Raw genomic sequence first — 20,430 nt, forward strand, 5'->3', positions numbered from 1 at the left:
AACCCTGAGTTGCTCCAGGGAGACTGTCTCTGTAACTACTGATTGTAAGTCGCTCTGGATAAGGGTGTCTGATAAATGCTGTAAATGTAAATAAAAACCAAGACCCCACCCCACCCAACCTAGCAGAAGCCTCTCCCAAAACTGGAGGCGCGCCACCCACCCCATAACACACCATCTTCTTGGCACGTCCGTGGCAATATTAATTCGCATTCAGAATACTTAAAAGAAGGCACAGTATATCTTAAAAAAAATAACTACACACACAATCTAAATTTCAATATTTCTAAAGGTAGCACCAAGAAAGAAAGATCGACATCATAGCTCTATTAGAGTACATAATCAGATCTTCTTAAAAGAATATAAAGCTCACCTTGTGAGAAAGTTTTAGAACACCACCGGGAACATGAATTCCGCGATGTTACCAGCAACAATGGCACGTTAGCTAATTAGCTAGCTAGAGGGAATCTGGAGCCACCACCTTTTTCACTTTCTTCTCAATAAAGTCCAGCGCCAAAGCGGGATCCTCGAACCTGTGGGTCTGACCGTTGGTCAGTGTAATGCGCAGTGTGGCTGGATAGAGAAGTCCAAACTTAATGTTCGGGCAGCAGTGGAGCTCCTTCTTCACATTAGCGAATGTCGCTCTTTTCTTCGCCACCGCCGCTGTAAAGTCCGGGAAAATAGAAATCTTCTTACCCACGTGGAGAAGAGGAGACATTTCTCCGGCTCTTCGCAGAATCCGGTTCCGAACCTGGAACAGGTTAACTCTAATAATAAGTGGACGCGGAGGTTCGCCATCTTTGGACCTGGGACGTAAGGTGCGGTGAGCACGATCCAGTAGAGGTTTCTCATCAAGACCGAGTAGGTCCTGCAGGAACTGAGTCACAAACTCAGTTGGTCGTGGGCCCTCCAGACCCTCGGGAAGTCCCACCAAGCGAACATTATTCAATCTGGAGCGACTTTCCAGGTCTTCACATTTCCTGGACAGGTAATCTACCTGTGCTGTTAGCGTGCTAACGCTAGCCTGCAGCTCGGTTAGCTTAACATCACGATCGTTCGCCGAACGTTCGAGTGTAGCGATTGTCTCTCCTTGTGCAGCCAACCTGCCATCAAAAACTTCCAGAGCCACCGTTATCTCCCTACAGACAGTAGAGGTTCATGCTAAGGGTGAAGGCTACATCGCCATCTCCAAGCCATTCACAGTGTCTAAAACTGCTGTACGTTGCATAGTCGCCAAGTACAAGGAGGCAAATTCTGGCCGTTGCAGTAAGTTGAGGCCTTTGGAGAGGAAGATATGTCAGCAAGGAGCACCAGACATCTGCCAAGAAGATTGTTGCTGATGTAACAGGGTATGTCAGTTGCATTTCAACAAAACATGTATTTTGTGATAGGTGCATTTTATTTGGTTCTATCCTTTGTTTTTTATATCTCCTGCCTTTTGGTTCTGTGTGTGTGTGTGTGTGTGTGTGTGTGCGAGCATTATTGTGCTGGTGACGTGGGTACCTGTGTGCACATGCGTGTTCCGGTCTGACCTTTTCTTACCTTTACGAGGTAGGTTTGTTGTGCTACAATGGGTTTGGGAAAAGTGAATAAATCGGGTTTGGGAACAAAATAAATTTTCAGCCTGCAGTATATAGCCCATTTAGAAGCAGGTGAGATCGGTAGTGATGGAGGGGGATGTTTGTAATCGCCTTTCAGAGATAGACAGAGTTTTATCTCTGCGCTAGCATACGTGCTAATTGTTAGCGCTTGGAACATGTGCAGCACCTCGTTCGCCGAGTGCGTTTCATATTTCTTGGCTTCTTGTTTTCTTTGTTTCAGGTATGGAGAAGTTTAGTTTGTATGATGTTAATGAGTTAAATTTGTTGTACTGTAAATGTTCATATTGTTCTTATGTAATTATTTAAATAATAATTTGTAGTGATTTGTTAATCCTTTTATATATTTTAATTTAATGTTTAATTGATAATTAGTCCTCTATTGGAGATAATTATTCCTCTATGGGGAATCAATTGTGTGATTCAGGTCAGACCTTTTCTTACCTTTACGAGAGGAGCCCAGTGTGAGACGCTCTGCACCCACAACCCATGTTTTATTTGTTTCAGTAAAACGAGTTCCGTGTCCTGCCTCTACTTTACGATCACAACGCTGAGTACTTGGAAGAGACAGATCCAGGGACAACGGGTCGTTCCATAAACAAATTCCATAATCAAATTCCATAATCAAATCAGTCATAACAGTACATCTACTGTATTGGGGTCTACTGGGGAATCAAATATTGTCCTGACCCTGTATTCTCTAACAGACTGGGTGTTAAGGCATCGGAGTAATGGACCACAGCTGAGGTCCAGGAACGCATAGACAGCTACCAGCGTGAACTCAGGGCTCAGGCCCAAACAGCTCTAGTTGCACAAAAGCAGATGGTCAGTCACACCCAGACAGCTATGCTTCGTGGAGCTGAGACACTCCAATCAGAGCAAGTCTGTGCCAAGGGGTAACTTCAGGAGCATCATCCCCAGAAGCAATTTCTAGTCATATCTCACAGCTCTCACCTGCAGCAGTACCATTTACTCCACCACCAAAAGGTTCTGCCATATCATATAGCTCACCACCTGCAGGACAGCTCATTCAGCCATTCGCGCCCCCCTGCTGGTAGTCAGTCACATTACAGCCAACCTACTCTTAACTTTCAATTCAGTTTGTGAAATAAATGGGCTACATTCATTGATCAGTCTAATGGACCGCACATTACATTTACAGCATGTATCAGACGCCCTTATCCAGAGGTACACAATGGTAGTAAGTGGGATTTGAACCTGGGTCTTCTGGTTCATAGGCGAGTGTGTTACCCACTAGGCTACTACCACCCTTGATGACATGATGTCACATCAGAATGTACAAGTAGCAACCCCGGTGCAGACACCAACCCAGGGGGTAACTCCAGGACGTTACCACAAGAAGAACTGTCAAGTTTGTGGTGATAGCAGACATTCCACACTCAGACAAGGTGGGCCATGCTTCGGAAAACTAGTGGACCCACGCTCGAGGAGGGGCAGTGTGGGGGAGCGAACAAAGAACCCTCAGAATGGATGATTCTGATCTTGAACTTCTTTACATTAGCATCTGTTCAGTCAAGCCAGAAGGATACGAAGTTGTGATTCAGGAGTCAGGAAAAGTGCCGGCTTTCAGTGAATTGTTCTACACAATGGTGGCAGTGAATAACGAGGTGGAACTGAAGGGCATGTCGGACACTGGATCTATGGCTTGTACCATGAGTGAGGCGGCTGAGAGTCTTCTTAGAGAAGCTGAAGCTCTGGAAGGGGAACCTCAATCTGCAGAAAGAATTATGCTTGTTGACTGTGGAGGAAAGCAGACTCTTCCCAAATGCATTTATGATCTGACATTAATTGTTTATGGAGTTAAGTGTATCGTCCCCGTTTTAGTAGTGTCAGGCCAAAATGACGAGCTCATCATCAAACATCTCATGCATGTCATGAAAAGTAATCCTGATTATTGGAAGATTGTGTGTGGGGGGGAATGAACATAGACATGATGTCATTCGCCACTTGATGGAGGGGGGAAATGAAGTTCCTGACAAGATTGGCACCGTAAAGCTGCCCTGTGCCGTCACACTCTTCCCTCAGAGTGAATACTTAGTGTGGGGCAAGTTACCCAACAATGCACCTGTGTCCCCATGTAGCACAATCATTATAGAGCCTAGTGCTTCTTGGTCCAGACCAAGAGTCATTCTAGTTGGTCAGACCATTGTACCCATGTGGGGGGATTGGTGGGTGTATACGGTTTCCCTGAGCGCATTCATTCCGACCAGGAATGCCACAGTTCAAGAGACTACAGGATTTGCGCCATTTTACCTGATGTTTGGCTGTGTCCCGACGCTCCCGGTGGACATTGTATTTAAGACGATTGTGCAAGATCCTGTTGTGGGAGATGTCAGCAGTTATTCCAGGACCCGTCTGACATATCTGCCTGAGGCTGCCAGAATTGCTCAGCAACACACAATCAAGGAACAGGAACGCCAGTCTTGTCAGTACAATAAGACGGTCAAGACACACATCTACAATAAAAGACCCAAGACACACATCTGTAAGATCAGAAATGCTACAGGGCAATGCAAGGTTGTGCACAGAAACCTTCTGTTGGATGTACCTGATCTAGAGGTAATGTATAAACATGTCAGTCTGTTTGGATGGTTTAGTGGGTTATGAGTGTGTGCATAGTTTTGGTGAACTGAAACATGCAACCTCTGGTATTTTGTGATTTTGTTTTCCTGATAGGTGCATTTTATTTGGTTCTATAATATGCTTTTTTTATATCTCCTGCTTTTGGGTCTGTGGTGTGCGAGCGCGTGAGCATAATTGGGCTGATGACGTGGGGTGGTAGTAGCCTAGTAGGTAACACACTCGTCTACGAACCAGAAGACCCAGGTTTAAATCCCGCTTACTACCATTGTGTCCCTGAGCAAGACACTTAACCCTAAGTTGCTCCAGGGGGGGACTGTCCCTGTAAATACTGATTGTAAGTCACTCTGGATAAGGGTGTCTGATCAATGCTGTAAATGTATCTGCGTGTGCATGCGTGCACCGGTCAGACCCTTTCTTACCTTTACGAGGTAGGTTTGTCGTGCCACGCTGGGGTTGGGAAAAGTTTGGGACCAAAATTAATTTTCAGCCTGTAGTATAAATCCCATTTAGAAGAAGTGAGATTGGTACTGATGGAGGGAGAGTGTTTGTAATCGCCTTACAGAGTTAGACACAGTTTTACAGCCTCAGTCACAGGGAGCCTTGTTTGGGTGCATTGAATCATGAAAAAAGAAAATTATTTTGACATTTTGATGGAGAATCTGCAAAAATCTGCTTTGTAGGTCTTCCAATAAGACAATGGGCAAAAGCATACAGTCCAACTGTTCCTCAAGGATACCAAAACCAAGACCCTGGAGTGGCCCATACTGAACCCAGACCTTAATCATATTGAGAATCTGTGGTGGGTTTTCAAAGTGAATGTCCATGCAGGAAACAAAACAATTTGGATCAGCTAGAACAATTTGCAATGAAAGAATGGGCCAACCTAGTAAAGAACTAGTCTAAGAGATGTCAGTTGTGGCTCAGAAAGGGTTCACTATTGACTACTAATGGCCACGGAGCTAATAATTGTGAATGTCTCATTTTTTCATTCTTGCTTAAAATCTTTTGTGTAAAACACAAAAGGTTTTTGGTTCGAAACCAGGCAGAAACACCTTTCTAAAGGGGGTGTGAGTCTAAATCTTCTCCAGAAAATAACCATCAAGAAGAGCAGCAAGCTTCTTTAATATTTAATTCAGTGAGTGCAGCGCACATTGCTGATAAATCTATTCAACATGGCCCTTAAAAACAAACGTGTAAACGTGTGATTGCAAATCTGATGACGTCGATTAATTTCTGCTTGAAAATGCTCTTTAATCTCAAGCTATCAAACCATTTCAAACTAACAATTGTGCATTTATTTACACAGCTGCAATAGCCAATAGCCTAGTGGGTAATACACTGACATACAAGAAAATGCTGTTTTGGCAGCGTTCACCCCCCCAACCATCCGCACACGTGCAATCTACGTAAAATATTTTATTTTCATCAATAAAATTTCACTAGTTTAGTTTTTTTAAATAATGTATGCCATGTTATCCTGGTGCTTTGTCTTTGGTGGAAACCAGGTGCAAATGACTCTTTGAGTGTTAACGGTCGCTGACCCCTGGTCTAACATTCAGATCATATTTGACCAACCGATATCAGTTTGTGAACATCAATGGTGTTTCGTCTGCACATAGTAAAGTCGAGTTTGGTGTTCCACAAGGTTCTGTCCTAGGTTACTTTTATCTCTATTCATGTTACCTTTACGCGACGTCATCCGCAAACACGGTATTAGCTTTCATTGCTACGCTGACGACACACAGCTGTATCTGTCAGCAATGCCAGATCAGAGGCAGCAGCTGAACAAAATAGAGAATTGTCTGAAGGACATTAGACAGTGGATGCTCACCAACTTTCTCCTGTAAACCCTGACAAGACAGAAGCGCTTGAACTTGGGCCTCAAGCAGCCAGGCATAAACTGGCTGACTACACAATAGCCTTTCTATCTCACCGAGTATTGAAGTGAAGGATCTAGGTGTCATCATTGATGCAGGTCTCTCATTCAATTCGCACGTAGATAATGTCACTAGAATAGCATTCTTTCACCTTAGAAATATTGCAAAAATAAGAAATATTTCAATGCATGATGCAGAAAAGTTGGTCCATGCATTTATTACATCAAGGTTAGATTACTGTAATGCATTATTGTCTGGATGCTCTAGTAGGTGCATGAGTAAACTCCAGCTAGTACAGAATGCTGCAGCCAGAGTTCTAACTAGAACCAGGAAATTTGACCATCACCCCAGTCTTACAATCACTGCACTGGTTACCCATCAAATTTAGGATTGACTACAAAATCCTACTTTTAACCTATAAAGCTCTAAATGGTCTCGCCCCACAGTACCTGAGTGAACTTTTGGTTCTTTACGAACCGCCACGCCCCCTTCGATCAATGGGTGCGGGGTCACTACTGGTACCAAAGGTGCAGAAGGTCACAGCTGGGAGCAGATCCTTCTCCTATAGAGCTCCGCAGTTGTGGAACAGTGTCCGGGATTCAGACACAGTCTCAGTGTTTAAATCCAATCTCAAAACCTATCTGTTTTCTCTGGCTTTTTGCTAAAGTCCTAGACCCTCATTTCACTTCATTTTGACACAGTGTCAATTATAAAGTCCAGTTTATCACAGAGTCCCCCTGTTAGACACAGACAAAGTTAAATTCACCCTAGTTAGGCTGTCCTAGTTAGGGTACTGGGCCACTGTAGCACCAATATACCACTATAACCACATATTTCAGTATCGGTCGTACAGTGCAACCGTCTGCCGCTGCTTGTTTGTTTTTCTCCGAGACACGGAATCAAGCACCCAGACTACTGGCAGACCCCAGTGAAGAGACCAGCAGATAAATCCTGGTTCCTGACAACTGCTAAACAAGGACATACCATGAAACAAACCAGAGGGTCACCACAGTCACCACCACCGTTACAACTACAGCTTCAGGGATCTTCAAATGGACCAGTAACATCATTATGGACACGTAATCTAGACCATGACACTGACTACATCCTGGACTTCTCCAACCCTACAACTGTAGGACTTATTATTATATCATCACCAACCCTGCACTGACACCATTTGCAGGCTCACTCTACCCTGGAAGGGGGTCCCTCTCTGTATCACTCCTTCACAAGGTTTCTTCCTTTCTTTTTTTTCTCTCTCCTAGAGTTTTTTTTTTTTGTGGAGTTTTTCCTTGTGTGCAGAAGGGTCAAGTGTGGGGGATGTCAACTGTAGGACCTGTCAAAGCCCATTGAGACATACTGTATGTGATTTTGGGCTATATAAGAAATAAATGTTGTTGTTGTTGTTGTATGTAGCTGAAATGACAATAAAGCTCAAATTGAACTTGAAATGATTTCACAACTGTATTAACATATCTAAACCAAACAAACACATAATATAAAGTTTTTAAACTGAAGAAGTTTTTTATTGCAGCTTTTCAGACAGTTAGAAAATATGAATATGTAAATAAAATAAAAGTAATCGCTGTACATATCTATAGGCAGCACAGCTCATTTGTTGCTGCCAAAAAACGTAAGTAAAAAAAACAAGAAAACCAAGAAAACAATGTTAAATCTGTCTACATTAGAGCTTTAACAGTTCACAAATCAGTTCAAGTTGAATTGCAAGAAGTTGAAAAGCATGTTCACGTTTTCTGAGCTCAGCCTTGAACGATGAGGTGGGGGAATATCACCACTACTGCTGAACACTCTCTGCACGACCCCTTCCTTTTTGCAGCAATGGTTTGTTGGAGCAAATCCAAAGAGGCCACCAAAAATTCACCCTATGTAACCCCTATGCTGTCATGTAATGAAATAAAACTCCCAAAACCTCACTTTAGCCCTGATGCCGATGGTTGGGAGCGGTGACACAAGAACCTGTTCAGTCCCCTCCAGTGTTGGGAAGGTTACTTTTAAAATGTATTCTGTTACAGATTACAGAATACATGCCACAAATTGTAGTTTGTAACGTATTCTGTTAGGTTAATCAATGTGAGTAACGTATTCTGAATACTTTGGATTACTTAATATATTGTCATGCTTTTTACAACTACATGAATATAGCAATCACAGATAATAAAAAAACCCTGTTTTTCCTTTACCATTTGTTTTATTTATAAAGCTGAAAAGGTGAAGACAAACATAAAATATGCTATTCAAAAGCATTTACTGACATTCCATCACTTAGTCAAAATAAAAAGTAGCCTTGTACAAGAAAAATGACCCTCTTTTTGACTAGGACCGCACCTTCCTCGCGCGGCCCTCCTCAAACCCACTGAGCGGCGAGGTTAAACCGGGTGATGGCGTGTCACCTTACACACACTCAGTCCATGTGCACTGTAAGAATATAAAGATCATGGTGTAATAGTGAATTAAATCATATTTATTTACAATTTCAGGGGTAGCATGGATTTATGGGCGCTGAAACAGCGCAAACTTGAGGGACTGCGCACCTGTGTTATGCGTGGTCCAGCGTGGAATTACCAAAATTAGAGAGGAGATAGAGAGGGGATAGCCTAACATATGAAACAGGAAAATACCGCCATGTAATCCATTTATTTCAACAAAGTAACTGTATTCTGATTATCACTAATTTAAACGGTAACTGTAACGAAATAAAGTTACTCAAATTTTGTATTCTAAATACGTAACGCCGGTATATGTATTCTGTTACTCCCCAACACTGGTCGCTTCAACACACACAACATTAATAATGTAGTTACCAGTCCACTAAATTTATATCAGTTGGACTCCACTTCTAAAGCCTAAATGTAGATAAAACGTGTACGTTTCTCTCCCTTCTTAGCCAGTTTAGACTAACCATCTGCCCGCCACCACTCACTCTCTCTCCTTCTCCCCAAGTTCACCATACAGTTTTAAACCATAAAAATACAGAGAATAAAGCAAATACAATAAAATACAGGTCTTCAGAAAATAAATCCATATCAGCATAGTATATTCCAATTTATGTCATTCAGATTAAATGCCAACCTGCAACATTTCAGACACTTAATCTAAAGAAAGGAAATATTCCCCTTAAACAAAAAAATATTTTATTCCTGCAGCACATGATGCTCAGAAGGAGAGATGATGAGTGGTGCTGAGTTTTTACCTCCATCATTAAGATAAGGGCTGAATAATGGATAGAGTTTCTCATAGAAGGTCTGACCAGTAAAAGAGAAAATATGAGAGCTGTTCTCCACATCATAAAAGGAGACCAAACCCTCCTCATAATCCACAAACACCCCCACCTTCTGGGGCTTCTTACTCAGAGAGAGGAGGACTGGAGGATCAACACATGCTTTATACTCATGTCCATTACTCAGAATCACAGTCCAGTATCCATTCTCTGGACTCAATGTAAGTTCTCCTTTCCTGTTAATCGACTCTCTGGCGACTCCTAAATCCCAGTCAGTCTTCCCCCCGACCTCCACCTCATAGTAAAATGTCCCTGAGGAGAAACCCTCCTTTCCCAGGACAGAGACACAATAATCAAACCTCTCTGGATTATCAGGGAGATTATATTGTTTGTCTCCAAATCTGACTTGTTTCCCATCAGCAGACAGGATGAGGTTGGGATGAGCTGAATCAGGATCCAGAGTCACGTCCACTGTAGTGAATGAAGAGAATTAAGATTAAAGTGGGAATTGACATTTACTGGCTGTAGATTATAAATATAATAGTTAGTTTGAAAGAAACAGAGCAGATTTTCTGAAAAACCCTGTGAAGATGATGAATGAAAAGACATAAAATAAATACCTGCATGACGTCTGAACTTTTTCAGTTCTGTGGAAACAAACATCATATTTAATATCACTTTATCCCAGATTAAGAACAGAACTGTGACACACTAATGATGTTCATCATTTTACTTCACCAATCCCAGTGGGACAGACTGGTTTAAATTTCCCTCACTGGTGTCTCTTTTTACTGGTTCCCGTATGTTGGACTTTTCAGGTCCAATTGAGTTTGTAAAACCTCAGTAAGAACTGAAATTATTGCCTTCCAGAAACTACGAAGCGAGGGACACGACCAAAACCCGAGGAAGAACAGCATAAGACGCCAGGATAACCAGGTTCATGACCGAGTCCCAGATCATAAATTCAGTCTGATCATTACTCACGTAACGCTGTGAGCTTCTCCATCTGATTCCTGAATGAGGTCTCCAGTTCAGATACAGATCGGATCACCGTCTCCACACTCAGAGGAGGATGGATGCTGACATCAGCCCAGTTGTTGGTGTGTGGAGGGCTGCACAGTGTTGGGTAGATCTACAGTAGAGCAGGAGAGAGGAGAAACCCCTCAGCATGGGGAGTGTTGTCCTGTGATGTAGAAGAGAGAGAGAGATGCTGACCTGTAGGAGGTGGAGGTGGTCCTCAGTGAGTGAGATCTTCTCCAGCTCACTGTTCCTCCTCTGGAGCTCTGTGATCTCCTGCTGCAGATCTTTAATCAGCCCTTCAGCCTGCCTCTCTGCAGCTCTCTGCTCCTCCTCCATCACCTCCAGCAGCTCAGCCTGGCTTCTCTCAATGGAGCGCAGCAGAGCAGTGAAGATCTCCACACTGGCTGAGATCTCCTCCTCTGTGCTTTTCTATAAGACAAGAAGTTTGTTGTGTGCTTCACAGCTCAGATGAAGTATTTTCATTATAGAAACTTATTCAGCAGTAAAAACATAAACAGGCTTGAGGGTCAAACTTCTCTAAGACACAAACCAAGACAGACGAGCAACATGGACTGGACACAATGGAGACAATGGAATTAGCACTCAGACAGGTAGACAATGTGGCGCCATCTGGTGAGGAATCAGGACATGACATCATAAACTGGACCATGAAGAACATTTGAAATGTTTTATATCTCCACATTGTGGTGTGGACATGATGTTCTAATAAACGTGTTTTAGTGCTGATTTAAAATGATTGACAGTTTAATTTGGTTTCAAGCTGGTAGAGAGATTAGAACAATACGCTACTGATGGTCTAAGAGTAGAACCTGAGCTACAAGATGAACACAAAGACATGAAAGGAACGGGAACAGCAGCTCGCGTCTCTCACTGATCCACCAGAGGAGCATCAACACCACAGAATTTTTTTAAACTCTTCTGTCTGAAAACAACACAAAACTCCAGACACAGGAAGTCGTTAATGTTTACATTATTGTACTGACATCTCCATCCTGCAGACCAGGGTTCTTCAACTCTGGACCTCAAATTCAAATGTAGGCCTTGTTTTCACTTCTTCCAGGTAGTTACTGACTCTGATTGGACACAGAGGCTTCACACCTCACTCACACGTAGAAGAAGGCTGGGAAATTGTGAGGTGAAGAACCCTGCTGTAGACCCTGACATAAACCAGAACTGATACATGGTGAAACATCATCATGATAGACTATCCTCACCTTCCTGACTGCTACTTGATCTTTAATCTCCTGAATCTTCCTCAGTCTGTCCTGGATCATCTGCTGCATTTTCATCTGCGTCTTCATCAGATGGGACTGTGAATAAAGTTGTCGACATCAGTGTTGATGTAGAACAAATGATGGGTTTCAGATGAACAAGTTACAAAAATGAATCATTTTTAAAAATATCTCACCTTCTTCTGTCCACACTCCTCCTCCACAGGAACAGTGTTGTGATCTTTGTGGTTTGATTCAGTACAGAACTGACACACACACGTCTGATCATCTCTACAGAAGAACTGCAGGGGTCTCTCGTGTTTCTTACATATATAGTCCTCCAGGTTCTGCACAGGGTCCATCAGTTTGTGTTTCTTCAGCTTTGGTGTCACCACGTGAGGCTCCAGGTGAGTTTTACAGAAGGAAACTCCACAGTCCAGACAGGATTTGACGGCCCGATCAGTGCAGGCGTCACATGACCCAAGAGCAAAATCTGGACGTATTAAGATACTGGAGTATTTCTTTTTGAATTCACGTGCCAATTCAGATATAAAAGTGTTGACACAAAGTTCTGGTCTTTTAGTGAACAGCTGTTTACACAGAGGACACTGGGTTTGACTACAGTGTTCCCAGTAGTCCTTTATACAGCCCATGCAGAAGTTGTGTCCACATGGAGTAGAGACTGGATCAGTGAACACGTCAAGACAGATGGAGCACTGGAGCTGCTCTTCAGACAGGAAACTGCTGGAGGAAGCCATGTCTGCAGGTCTACAGAAGAAATTCTTTCAAATCTAAAGAATAAAACAACACAAATTAAATCAATGTAACATTAAACTGAATTATATTCTGTCTGTGTCTATGAGAGAATTAATACATGATTCTACTTACTTCTGTAAAGAGAGGGCAGTTATTGTTACAGGAGATTCTACTTTTTTTTATTTGTTGTGTCCTGCTGACAGATATGAAAATGACATGAACTTTACTGATGGTCCCTAAAAATTACATTTAATTTAAAAACTGAAAATCCATAACAACTCAACACTGTTTATATGTAAATATGGAACTTTTACACTCGCTGTTGTTCTTAAGGCAAGACGCGAATCTTTACTAAAAACCAACACACAAAGTCTAAAAAGTCTTGACACAATTCAAGTATCAGCGCGCTTTTCGAAGCCGTTTCCTCCCCACAGCAAGAACAACACGTCCTGCTCAACTCACCTGAGCTCTAAATGTCACATCAGATGCTTCAAATTACAGTTTATCCTGCTGGAAAAGAGAAAGATGGAAAGTCTGAATATTTCACTGAGATGAGAGCAAGAGCTTCTGTGTGTAGAGCTGAAGTTTGGTTTCTAGTGAAAAGAAAGTAAAAAAATAACTTCAGGCCAGATTCATGTCAGCGCTCCTCGATTTAAAGGAACAGGCAGACGTAGGTTTGGACAAAAGACAAAAAATGTTCTGTTCAAATCACAGAAAGTGTAGAAACCTGCTTACATCACAAACATCATCCACCGACCACCAGAATAAGGAAATACAAATAAATACATTTACAAATTACTAATGATATGTATAGATATTAATTATCTATACTTTTTATTTGAGTAGAAATTAATTCAAGTTATTTTAAATTGATTTCAGTATATCTTCATATATTCCATTTTGTCTTTTTCTGTATCTTAATAAATTAGGCAGAATTACAATTGTTTCAGATCTGATGGTGGATTTTTCTTCAAATACTTTGGCTCACAGTGGTGGTTTCCTGAACTAGTCATTATACAGTCATTAATTAAATTAAAAGTCATAGTAGTGATTCTGAGATTTAAGCACCAAGTGACATCATCTGGAAAGACAAATCGATGCATAAGTAGAAGCAGAGTCTCATGTTAATCTTGTTGCTGAGAATGGTTGTAATTCTGGAGTCCAGGCCCAAAATGCTCAATGCTACACCAAAGTGCCACTGAGGTTTAAGGTACCGTCCCCACACGTCCCCGTCCTCGCGAGCTGTTTCTAGAGCAACCGGAAATCAGGTAAACATCACAGCACTACCTGCTGCGCCAAGGCGAAGGACTGAAGAGACCAAACTGTAACCAAAATTTACTCAAGGCAACCAAAACCCTCAAAGTACACACTGGACCGTAGGAATACCGTAGCTGGAGATGCTGCACCATCACTTATTAGCAGTCTAAAGTATTAGCATAGTCCAAGTACAAGGAGGCAAATTCTGGCCTTTGCACTTAGAGCAAGATTTTGAGACCTTTGGAGAGGAAAATAGTCAGAGATGTCAGCAAGGAGTGTTACGAGCCGGTCTAGGGGTCTGGCCCATAACAAAAGAAAAGACAAAGACAAAAACCTACTGACGAAACTGATTAATTTAAATATTAACAAATAAATATATAAATAAAAAAGAAATACATACAAAATGAATTACAATGAATAAACACAAACATATGGGAAAAAAGAAAAGCAGGTCAACACAACAAGTTGCGTCACCTCCTAGTGGAAGCGCAGGGGAAACCGGAAGTGATGCAATCGGGAAATGCTAGGAAGGCGGGCGGGGTGGATGTCACGGCAAGCGCAGCCCCGAAAAAGGAAACTGAGGCCCCTTTTATTCTGGCTGTCCACAGCAGGAACAGGTCGGCTCAATTTGCAGCCACCAGGCATCCTGCAAACACAACACACACACAGAACAGAAACACACCACAAAAACCAGGACGTAACACCCCCACCACTAAAAACCAACATTTACTGTTGATCACAAAAAAAACATTTATTGGTAGGAGCGTGACAAGGCTCAGAGCCCCTTTTGTACTTGATCTCCAGATTAAACCCTTGTAGATATAAGGTCCCACGCATAAGACGCTGATTGGCGTTTTTCATTCTGGTTAAGAAGACAAGAGGGTTATGTTCTGTAAATACTACAACAGGAATGGAAGTTGACCCAACATAAACTTCAAAATGTTGCAATGACAGCGACAAAAGCCAAACCCTTGTAGCTTGAACCTACGCAGCTCTCGCTGAGTGGTTGGTACGGGAAAGTCAGAGATGGCTACTACTTTAGCTGCAAGGGGATGAACTTGTTTACCTAAGTAACCCACAGTTGCTTTAGCAAACTCACACTTCACCAAGTTTAGGATGAGCGAAGTCTTACACAACCGGTCAAACCGGTCACAGTGTGGCGTGACTGCACATGTTTAAACCAGGTAGAAGAATGAATGACGACATCATCGAGGTACGGCTCAAAACTTGGCACTCCTGCCAACACCGTAGTCATAAGACGCTGAAAGGCTGCTGGTGCATTCCACCATTACGGAATACTGCATAAAACTATCCGGCGTCACGAATGCTGAGACCTCAGCAGCTCTAGCTGTTAGTGGGACCTGCCAGTAGCCTTTCAACAAGTCCAGCTCACTGACAAAGCTAGCTGAGCCCACACGGTCGACACAATCCTCCGTACGTGGCAGTGGAAACGAGTCAGGTCATGTGACTACATTCACTTTACAATAGTCAGTGCAGAACCGATGAGTGCCATCTGGTTTAGGAACCAGAATGCACGGAGAGCTCCAGGCACTAGAACTGGGCGCGGCTAACCCATGATCGGCAAGATAGGCCACCTCAGCTGCCATCGCAGCCCTCTTTGTGGGATTGAGGCGGTATACGTGCTGCTTCAATGTCGTGGCGCAGGACGTTACAACAAGATGGCACATCTGAAAACAAGGAAGGAAAGAGGACAATCAAATTTTTAATCGCACAAGCATGCTGATCAGATAGATGTGACAGAAACGAGTCAAGATCAGACATGATTTCAGAATTCTGGAGACGGGCACAAGTCACAGGAACGTCTCGCAGAGTAAGGCCGACCTCCTCAGGACTGTAGAGAGGAGTCACCGCAGAGGACACGGCTGCAACTGGAACCCCAGCAGCTACTTTCTCCACATCCCTGGTAACATAAGACTTGAGCAGATTATTGTGACACTCTAGTTCTACGCCGTCTATCAGGCGTACGAACCACATAATCAGTTTCACTCAGTTTAGACACCTTATCTACGCTCAGCCACACGTCACCAGCAGCTGCAGCACCACCAGATGTGGACATCACCTCAGGTGCATGCGCAGAAGAGGCAGGTGCCGATCTGGCAGGCGACATAAAAGTCTCAGATAACCCGACTGTGTCATGATACTTACGTGTTTGAGCTCGAGTAACGACACATGCAGGAAAGACTGAAGCAGAACATCCACTTTGTCACTTTTACACTTACAAGCTCTGTTGCACTACAAATGGTCACATTGTTTACATGGTTTTGCACTCTCCACCATGTGCCCTTATCTGTATATTGTGTTTTTTAAATTTTATTTATACCTTTGTATTTAATGTTACTTGTAAGCACCATGGGTCTGAGAGTAACGCAATTTCAATTCTCTGTATGTCCTGTACATGTGGCAGAATTGACAATAAAGCTGACTTTGACTTGACTTGACTTTGACTTTGACTTGAGTCCACGTCCGTAACCGACATCGGGGTCTCCGCGACTTCCGGAACAGGAAGGACCTTTCCTCCAGCGACATCATTTCCCAAAAGAAAGGAAACCCCTTTTACCGGAAGCCAAGAATGAACACCAGAGACCGACTCACTTTTTAAGTGCAGAGTGTGCATGTTACGTCCTGGTATTTTGGGTGTGGTTCTGTGTTTTGTGCTGTTTGCAGGTGCCTGGTGATTGTAAACTGAGCCCATCTGTACCTGCTGTGGGACAGACAGAATAAAAGGAGCCTCAGTCTCCTTTTTCGGGGCTGCGCTTGCCGTGCCATCCACCCACCCGCCTTCCTACCCTTTCCCTTTGACATCACTTCCGGTTTCCCCTGCGCTTCCCCTAGGAGGCGACGCAACTTGTTGTGTCAGCCTGCTTCGGTGTTTGTCTGTTTTTCTCTGTTTTCCTGTCTTGTTTGCTGTTATTCGTTGTAATTCGTTTTGTATGTATTTCTTCTTTATTTATATATTTAGTAGTTAATAAAATACTTGTTAAAATTATCCTTTTCGTCATAGTAGGGTTACGTTTGTGTCCTTTCTTTTGTTACGGGCCGGAGCCCCTAGACCGGTTCGTAACAATGCAACAGGACTCTAGTGAACCCCATTTCAATTTCCTGCACCAGTACGTCGGAATCATGGCAACTCTCCGTAGAGAAGGGGAGAACAGAACCTAGGATGAAGTATCACGCAGTATCACGCAGTCATCTTCCACACGGCCAGTAAGAGACACCCCTCCATTTAAAATAAATGGCTTATAACCAGGATGCACCAGCCCAACGTTCTTCTGGAGCGATTTTGGCGATGCTAGATTCTTTTCATGTAAACGAGGACATGCTGCAATAAAATGACCCGGATCATGACAATAAAAACACCCGTGAGGGTCTTTGGGGTGAAGATTTGCGGTCAAGCCGGGAATTCCTCCAGCTCTGTTTCTGGCTGGAAGATGGCGTGGTAACGCAGAGTGAGGGAGATGAAGAGAACGGGACGAAGACACTTTTGTGTGTCAGAGCATACTGATCAGCACAAACAGCAGCTTGAGTCAAAGTTGTCACCTGTCAATCATGCAGATAGGTAGCGACAGCATCAGGAAAGCAGTTTTTAAACTCCTCCAACAGGATTAATTCTCAACTGTTCGGGGTGGTAACATGTTCTGACGTACACCAGCGGTCAAACAGGTTCTCCTTCTCGCGTGCGAATTCAACATTCTTTCATATTTCCTCCTGGTACCTTCAGGTACCAGTTCAAAAGCATAAAAAAAAAATCGCAGTCCGAATTTTAGTCCGAACTCTGCTAAACTGTAAGGGTAGAAAACTTGCCTAGCGGTTAAGGAAGTGGCTCCATAATCAGAAGGTTGCCGGTTTGAATCCTGATCCACCAAGGTGCCATCGAGGCGCCACTGAGCAAAGCACCGTCCCCACACACTGCTCCCCGGGCGCCTGTCATGGCTGCCCACTGCTCACTCAGGGTGATGGTTAAATGCAGAGGACAAATTTCACTGTGTTTACCGTGTGCTGTGCTTCTATATATCACAACAAAAATCACTTCACTTTAAACTTCTTGAGCTTTACCTGCCAGCACACACTGTAACAAGAGACTCCAGACACGAGTTGGCCATTTTAATGTAATGGCAGCCCTCTCAAAAAATACTTCTCGACCTCTCGTTCACTGAACGGAATATTATGGGACACATCAAACCCATGATCCACTGGATCAGAAGAAGTCGGGTCAACTGGAGGGACGTGAGGAGGAGACACAGGTAGAACAGAGACGGGGGAAACACCTACAACCGCCAGAACCACGGCGTCTTTTCTAGCTGACAATTCTAATTTATTTAAAGCGTAGTCCCGATCTTCCCTTTCACGCTGACTTTCATATTCCCGGTTCCGCTCCCTCTCGCTTTCCTCACACTCCAGCATTTTTACCTCGAATTCGATCTTTAGTTTACGAAACTCCTTCTCGATTTCCTTCTCCCGCACGGCACGACTGTCACGTTCAGATCTCCACTTGGCTGCTTCATATTGCATCTGACATTCCAGAAAAAATCTTGCGCATCTTTAATTCCATTTCAGAGACGCTACCGGCTGCAGATTCCGGAGACATTTGACCCTTGGTCCGCACCGCAATGACATTAATTCCCAGTAAACCCTGTTCTACGGCTTTAAACAGAGATTCCTTCAACTTTTTATCTTCACTCGTCAATAACTCAATCGCATCATTTTCACAATTTGCAAAAGATTGCGAACGGAGTGAAACGTGCGCTTTTTCCATCGCCGGTCACCGCAACAAATCCCCAAACACAACAAATGCGCTCCGATGGAGGGATTACGCAAATCTGGCTGGAAACATCGGATCTTCAAACACTGAAGCAGGTCAACACAACAAGTTGCGTCGCCTCCTAGTGGAAGCGCAGGGGAAACCGGGCGGGGTGGATGGCACAGCAAGCACAGCCCTGAAAAAGGAAACTGAGGCCCCTTTTATTCTGGATGTCCACAGCAGGAACAGGTCGGCTCAATTTGCAGCCACCAGGCATCCTGCAAACACAACACACACAGAACAGAAACACCACAAAAACCAGGAGCACCGGACATCTGCCAAGAAGATTGTTGCTGACCTGACCTCAACTAGAGTCAATGTTTTACACAGTTGTGGGGGATCTTCAGTATGGTGGGCTTCAGGGCCATCGTCCCAGAAGAACTCCTTTACTTAAAGAGGGGTACATTAGGGCCCGACTGAGGTTTGCTTGAGAACATTTGAAACTGGAACTGTTTGGGCACATGGATGTTGCTTATGTTTGGCAAAGAAAGGGAGAGGCCTTCAACCCTAGCAACACAGTTCCCACAGTTAAACGTGGTGGTGGAAGCAATATGCTGTGGGGCTGTTTTACAGAAATTAGTTCAACGGTTCCTCAAGGATACCAAAACCAAGACCCTGGAGTGGCTCATACTGAGACCAGACCTTAATCCTATTGAGAATCTGTGGTGGGTTTTCAAAGTGAATGTCCATGCAGCAAACCAAGCAATTTGCAATGAAAGAATGGGCCAACCTAGTAAAGAACTACTCTAAGAGAAGTCAGTTGTGGCTCAGAAAGGGTTCACTATTGACTACTAATGGCCAGGGAGCTAATAATTGCGAATGTCTCATTTGTTCCAATCTTGATAGCATGAAATACAAAAGGTTCTCGGTTCGACACAAGGCAGAAACATCTTTCTAAAGGGGGTGTGAGCCTAAGTCTAAATCTTCTCCAGAAAAACCACAAAATCTGAAAATAACCATCAAGAAGAGCAGCAAGCTTCTTTAATATTGATTTCAGAAGTGGTGGTCCCGTGAGTGCAGCGCACGTTGCTCAACCTCAACATGGCCCTTAAAAACAATATTAATTAGCACAGATAAATCTTTCAGGGGGCATTCCCCAATATTTTAAACAATTGATTTGTCCCAGATCATCAGTCCATCCCTTGTTGGTCTGGCCACCAATACTCTTGAAGTGTGACTGACGGAGGCTGCCACTCAGGCCCTTACTGCTAATATAAAAATATGAAATCTGACCCAACAGAAATATTTGTGTGTAAAGGTGTGATTACGAATCTGATGACGTCGATTAATTTCTGCTTGCAAATGATGTTTAATAATGTCAAGCTATCAAACCATTATCTTGTTAAATGGAAATAAGTAACGTCAAACTAACAATTGTGCATTTATTTACACAGATGCAATATCCAATAGCTTAGTGGGTAAAACACTGACCTACAAGAAAATGCTGTTCAACCCACGTGCAATCTACGCAAAATATTTTATTTTTCATGAATAAAATTTCACTAGCTTAGTTTTTTAAATAATATATGCCGTGTTATGCTCATTTAGCGGCTCCTGGTGCTTTCTCTTTGGTGGAAACCGGGTCCAAATGGCTCTTTGAGTGTTAAAGGTCGCTGACCCCTGGTCTAACATGTATGTAGCTGAAATGACAATAAAGCTCAAATTGAACTTGAATTGATTTCACAACTGTATTAACATATATAAACCACACAAACACATTATATAAAGGTTTTAATCTGAAGAAGTTATTTATTGCAGCTTTTCAGACAGTTCAAAAATATGAATATGTAAATAAAATAAAAGTATTTGCTGTACATATATCTAGGTAGTGGAAAAAACTCAATTTAAGGAAAAAAACCCACCAAGAAAACAATGTTAAACCTGTCAACATTAGAACTTTAACAGTTCACAAATCAGTTCAAGTTGAAGTTCAAGAAGGTGAAAAGCATGTTCACGTTTTCTGAGCTCAGCATTGAACGATGAGGTGAGGGAATATCACCACTACTGCTGAACACTCTCTGCACGATCCCTT

General features: G+C 43.0%; 1 protein-coding gene and 1 long non-coding RNA gene across 7 annotated transcripts; both read right to left on the reverse strand.

Annotated features, from left to right (window-relative positions):
- Window positions 1-8,767: 8,767 nt before the first annotated feature.
- LOC114799164 (E3 ubiquitin-protein ligase TRIM39-like) lies at window positions 8,768-15,195 on the reverse strand. 6 transcript variants are annotated; one of them, XM_028995472.1, is made up of 9 exons: window positions 15,152-15,195; window positions 12,785-12,832; window positions 12,455-12,515; window positions 11,764-12,357; window positions 11,570-11,665; window positions 10,530-10,763; window positions 10,299-10,446; window positions 9,935-9,961; window positions 8,768-9,785 (listed from the first exon to the last, which is right to left on the reverse strand). In XM_028995472.1, the coding sequence occupies exons 4-9, from the start codon at window positions 12,322-12,324 to the stop codon at window positions 9,229-9,231; spliced, it is 1,623 nt and encodes a 540-aa protein (XP_028851305.1). In that variant the 5' UTR covers window positions 12,325-12,357; window positions 12,455-12,515; window positions 12,785-12,832; window positions 15,152-15,195; the 3' UTR covers window positions 8,768-9,228. The 6 variants fall into 6 exon arrangements, with proteins under 6 accessions (XP_028851305.1, XP_028851334.1, XP_028851315.1 ...); XM_028995501.1 differs by lacking the exon at window positions 15,152-15,195 and adding an exon at window positions 14,054-14,095 and having other exon boundaries at window positions 12,455-12,518; XM_028995482.1 differs by lacking the exon at window positions 15,152-15,195 and having other exon boundaries at window positions 11,764-12,334; window positions 12,785-12,990.
- Window positions 15,196-15,231: 36 nt separating this feature from the next.
- LOC114799341 (uncharacterized) lies at window positions 15,232-15,669 on the reverse strand. Its single transcript, XR_003751217.1, has 3 exons — window positions 15,600-15,669; window positions 15,422-15,514; window positions 15,232-15,267 (listed from the first exon to the last, which is right to left on the reverse strand). It is a non-coding gene; the product is annotated as an uncharacterized LOC114799341 (long non-coding RNA).
- Window positions 15,670-20,430: the final 4,761 nt, after the last annotated feature.

The sequence above is a fragment of the Denticeps clupeoides genome, chromosome 1, assembly GCF_900700375.1.
Source record: "Denticeps clupeoides chromosome 1, fDenClu1.1, whole genome shotgun sequence".
Lineage (NCBI taxonomy): Eukaryota > Metazoa > Chordata > Actinopteri > Clupeiformes > Denticipitidae > Denticeps > Denticeps clupeoides.

What these genes read in the sequence shown, in the direction of transcription:
- LOC114799164 (XM_028995472.1), bottom strand. Translation starts at nt 12,324, where the DNA reads ATGGCTTCCTCCAGCAGTTTCCTGTCTGAAGAGCAGCTCCAGTGCTCC. An exon ending in ATCAAGTAGCAGTCAGGAAG is followed by an intron (nt 10,764 to 11,569) that starts GTGAGGATAGTC and finishes CTTGTCTTATAG; the next exon opens with AAAAGCACAGAGGAGGAGAT. An exon ending in GGAGAAGCTCACAGCGTTAC is followed by an intron (nt 9,962 to 10,298) that starts GTGAGTAATGAT and finishes TTGTTTCCACAG; the next exon opens with AACTGAAAAAGTTCAGACGT.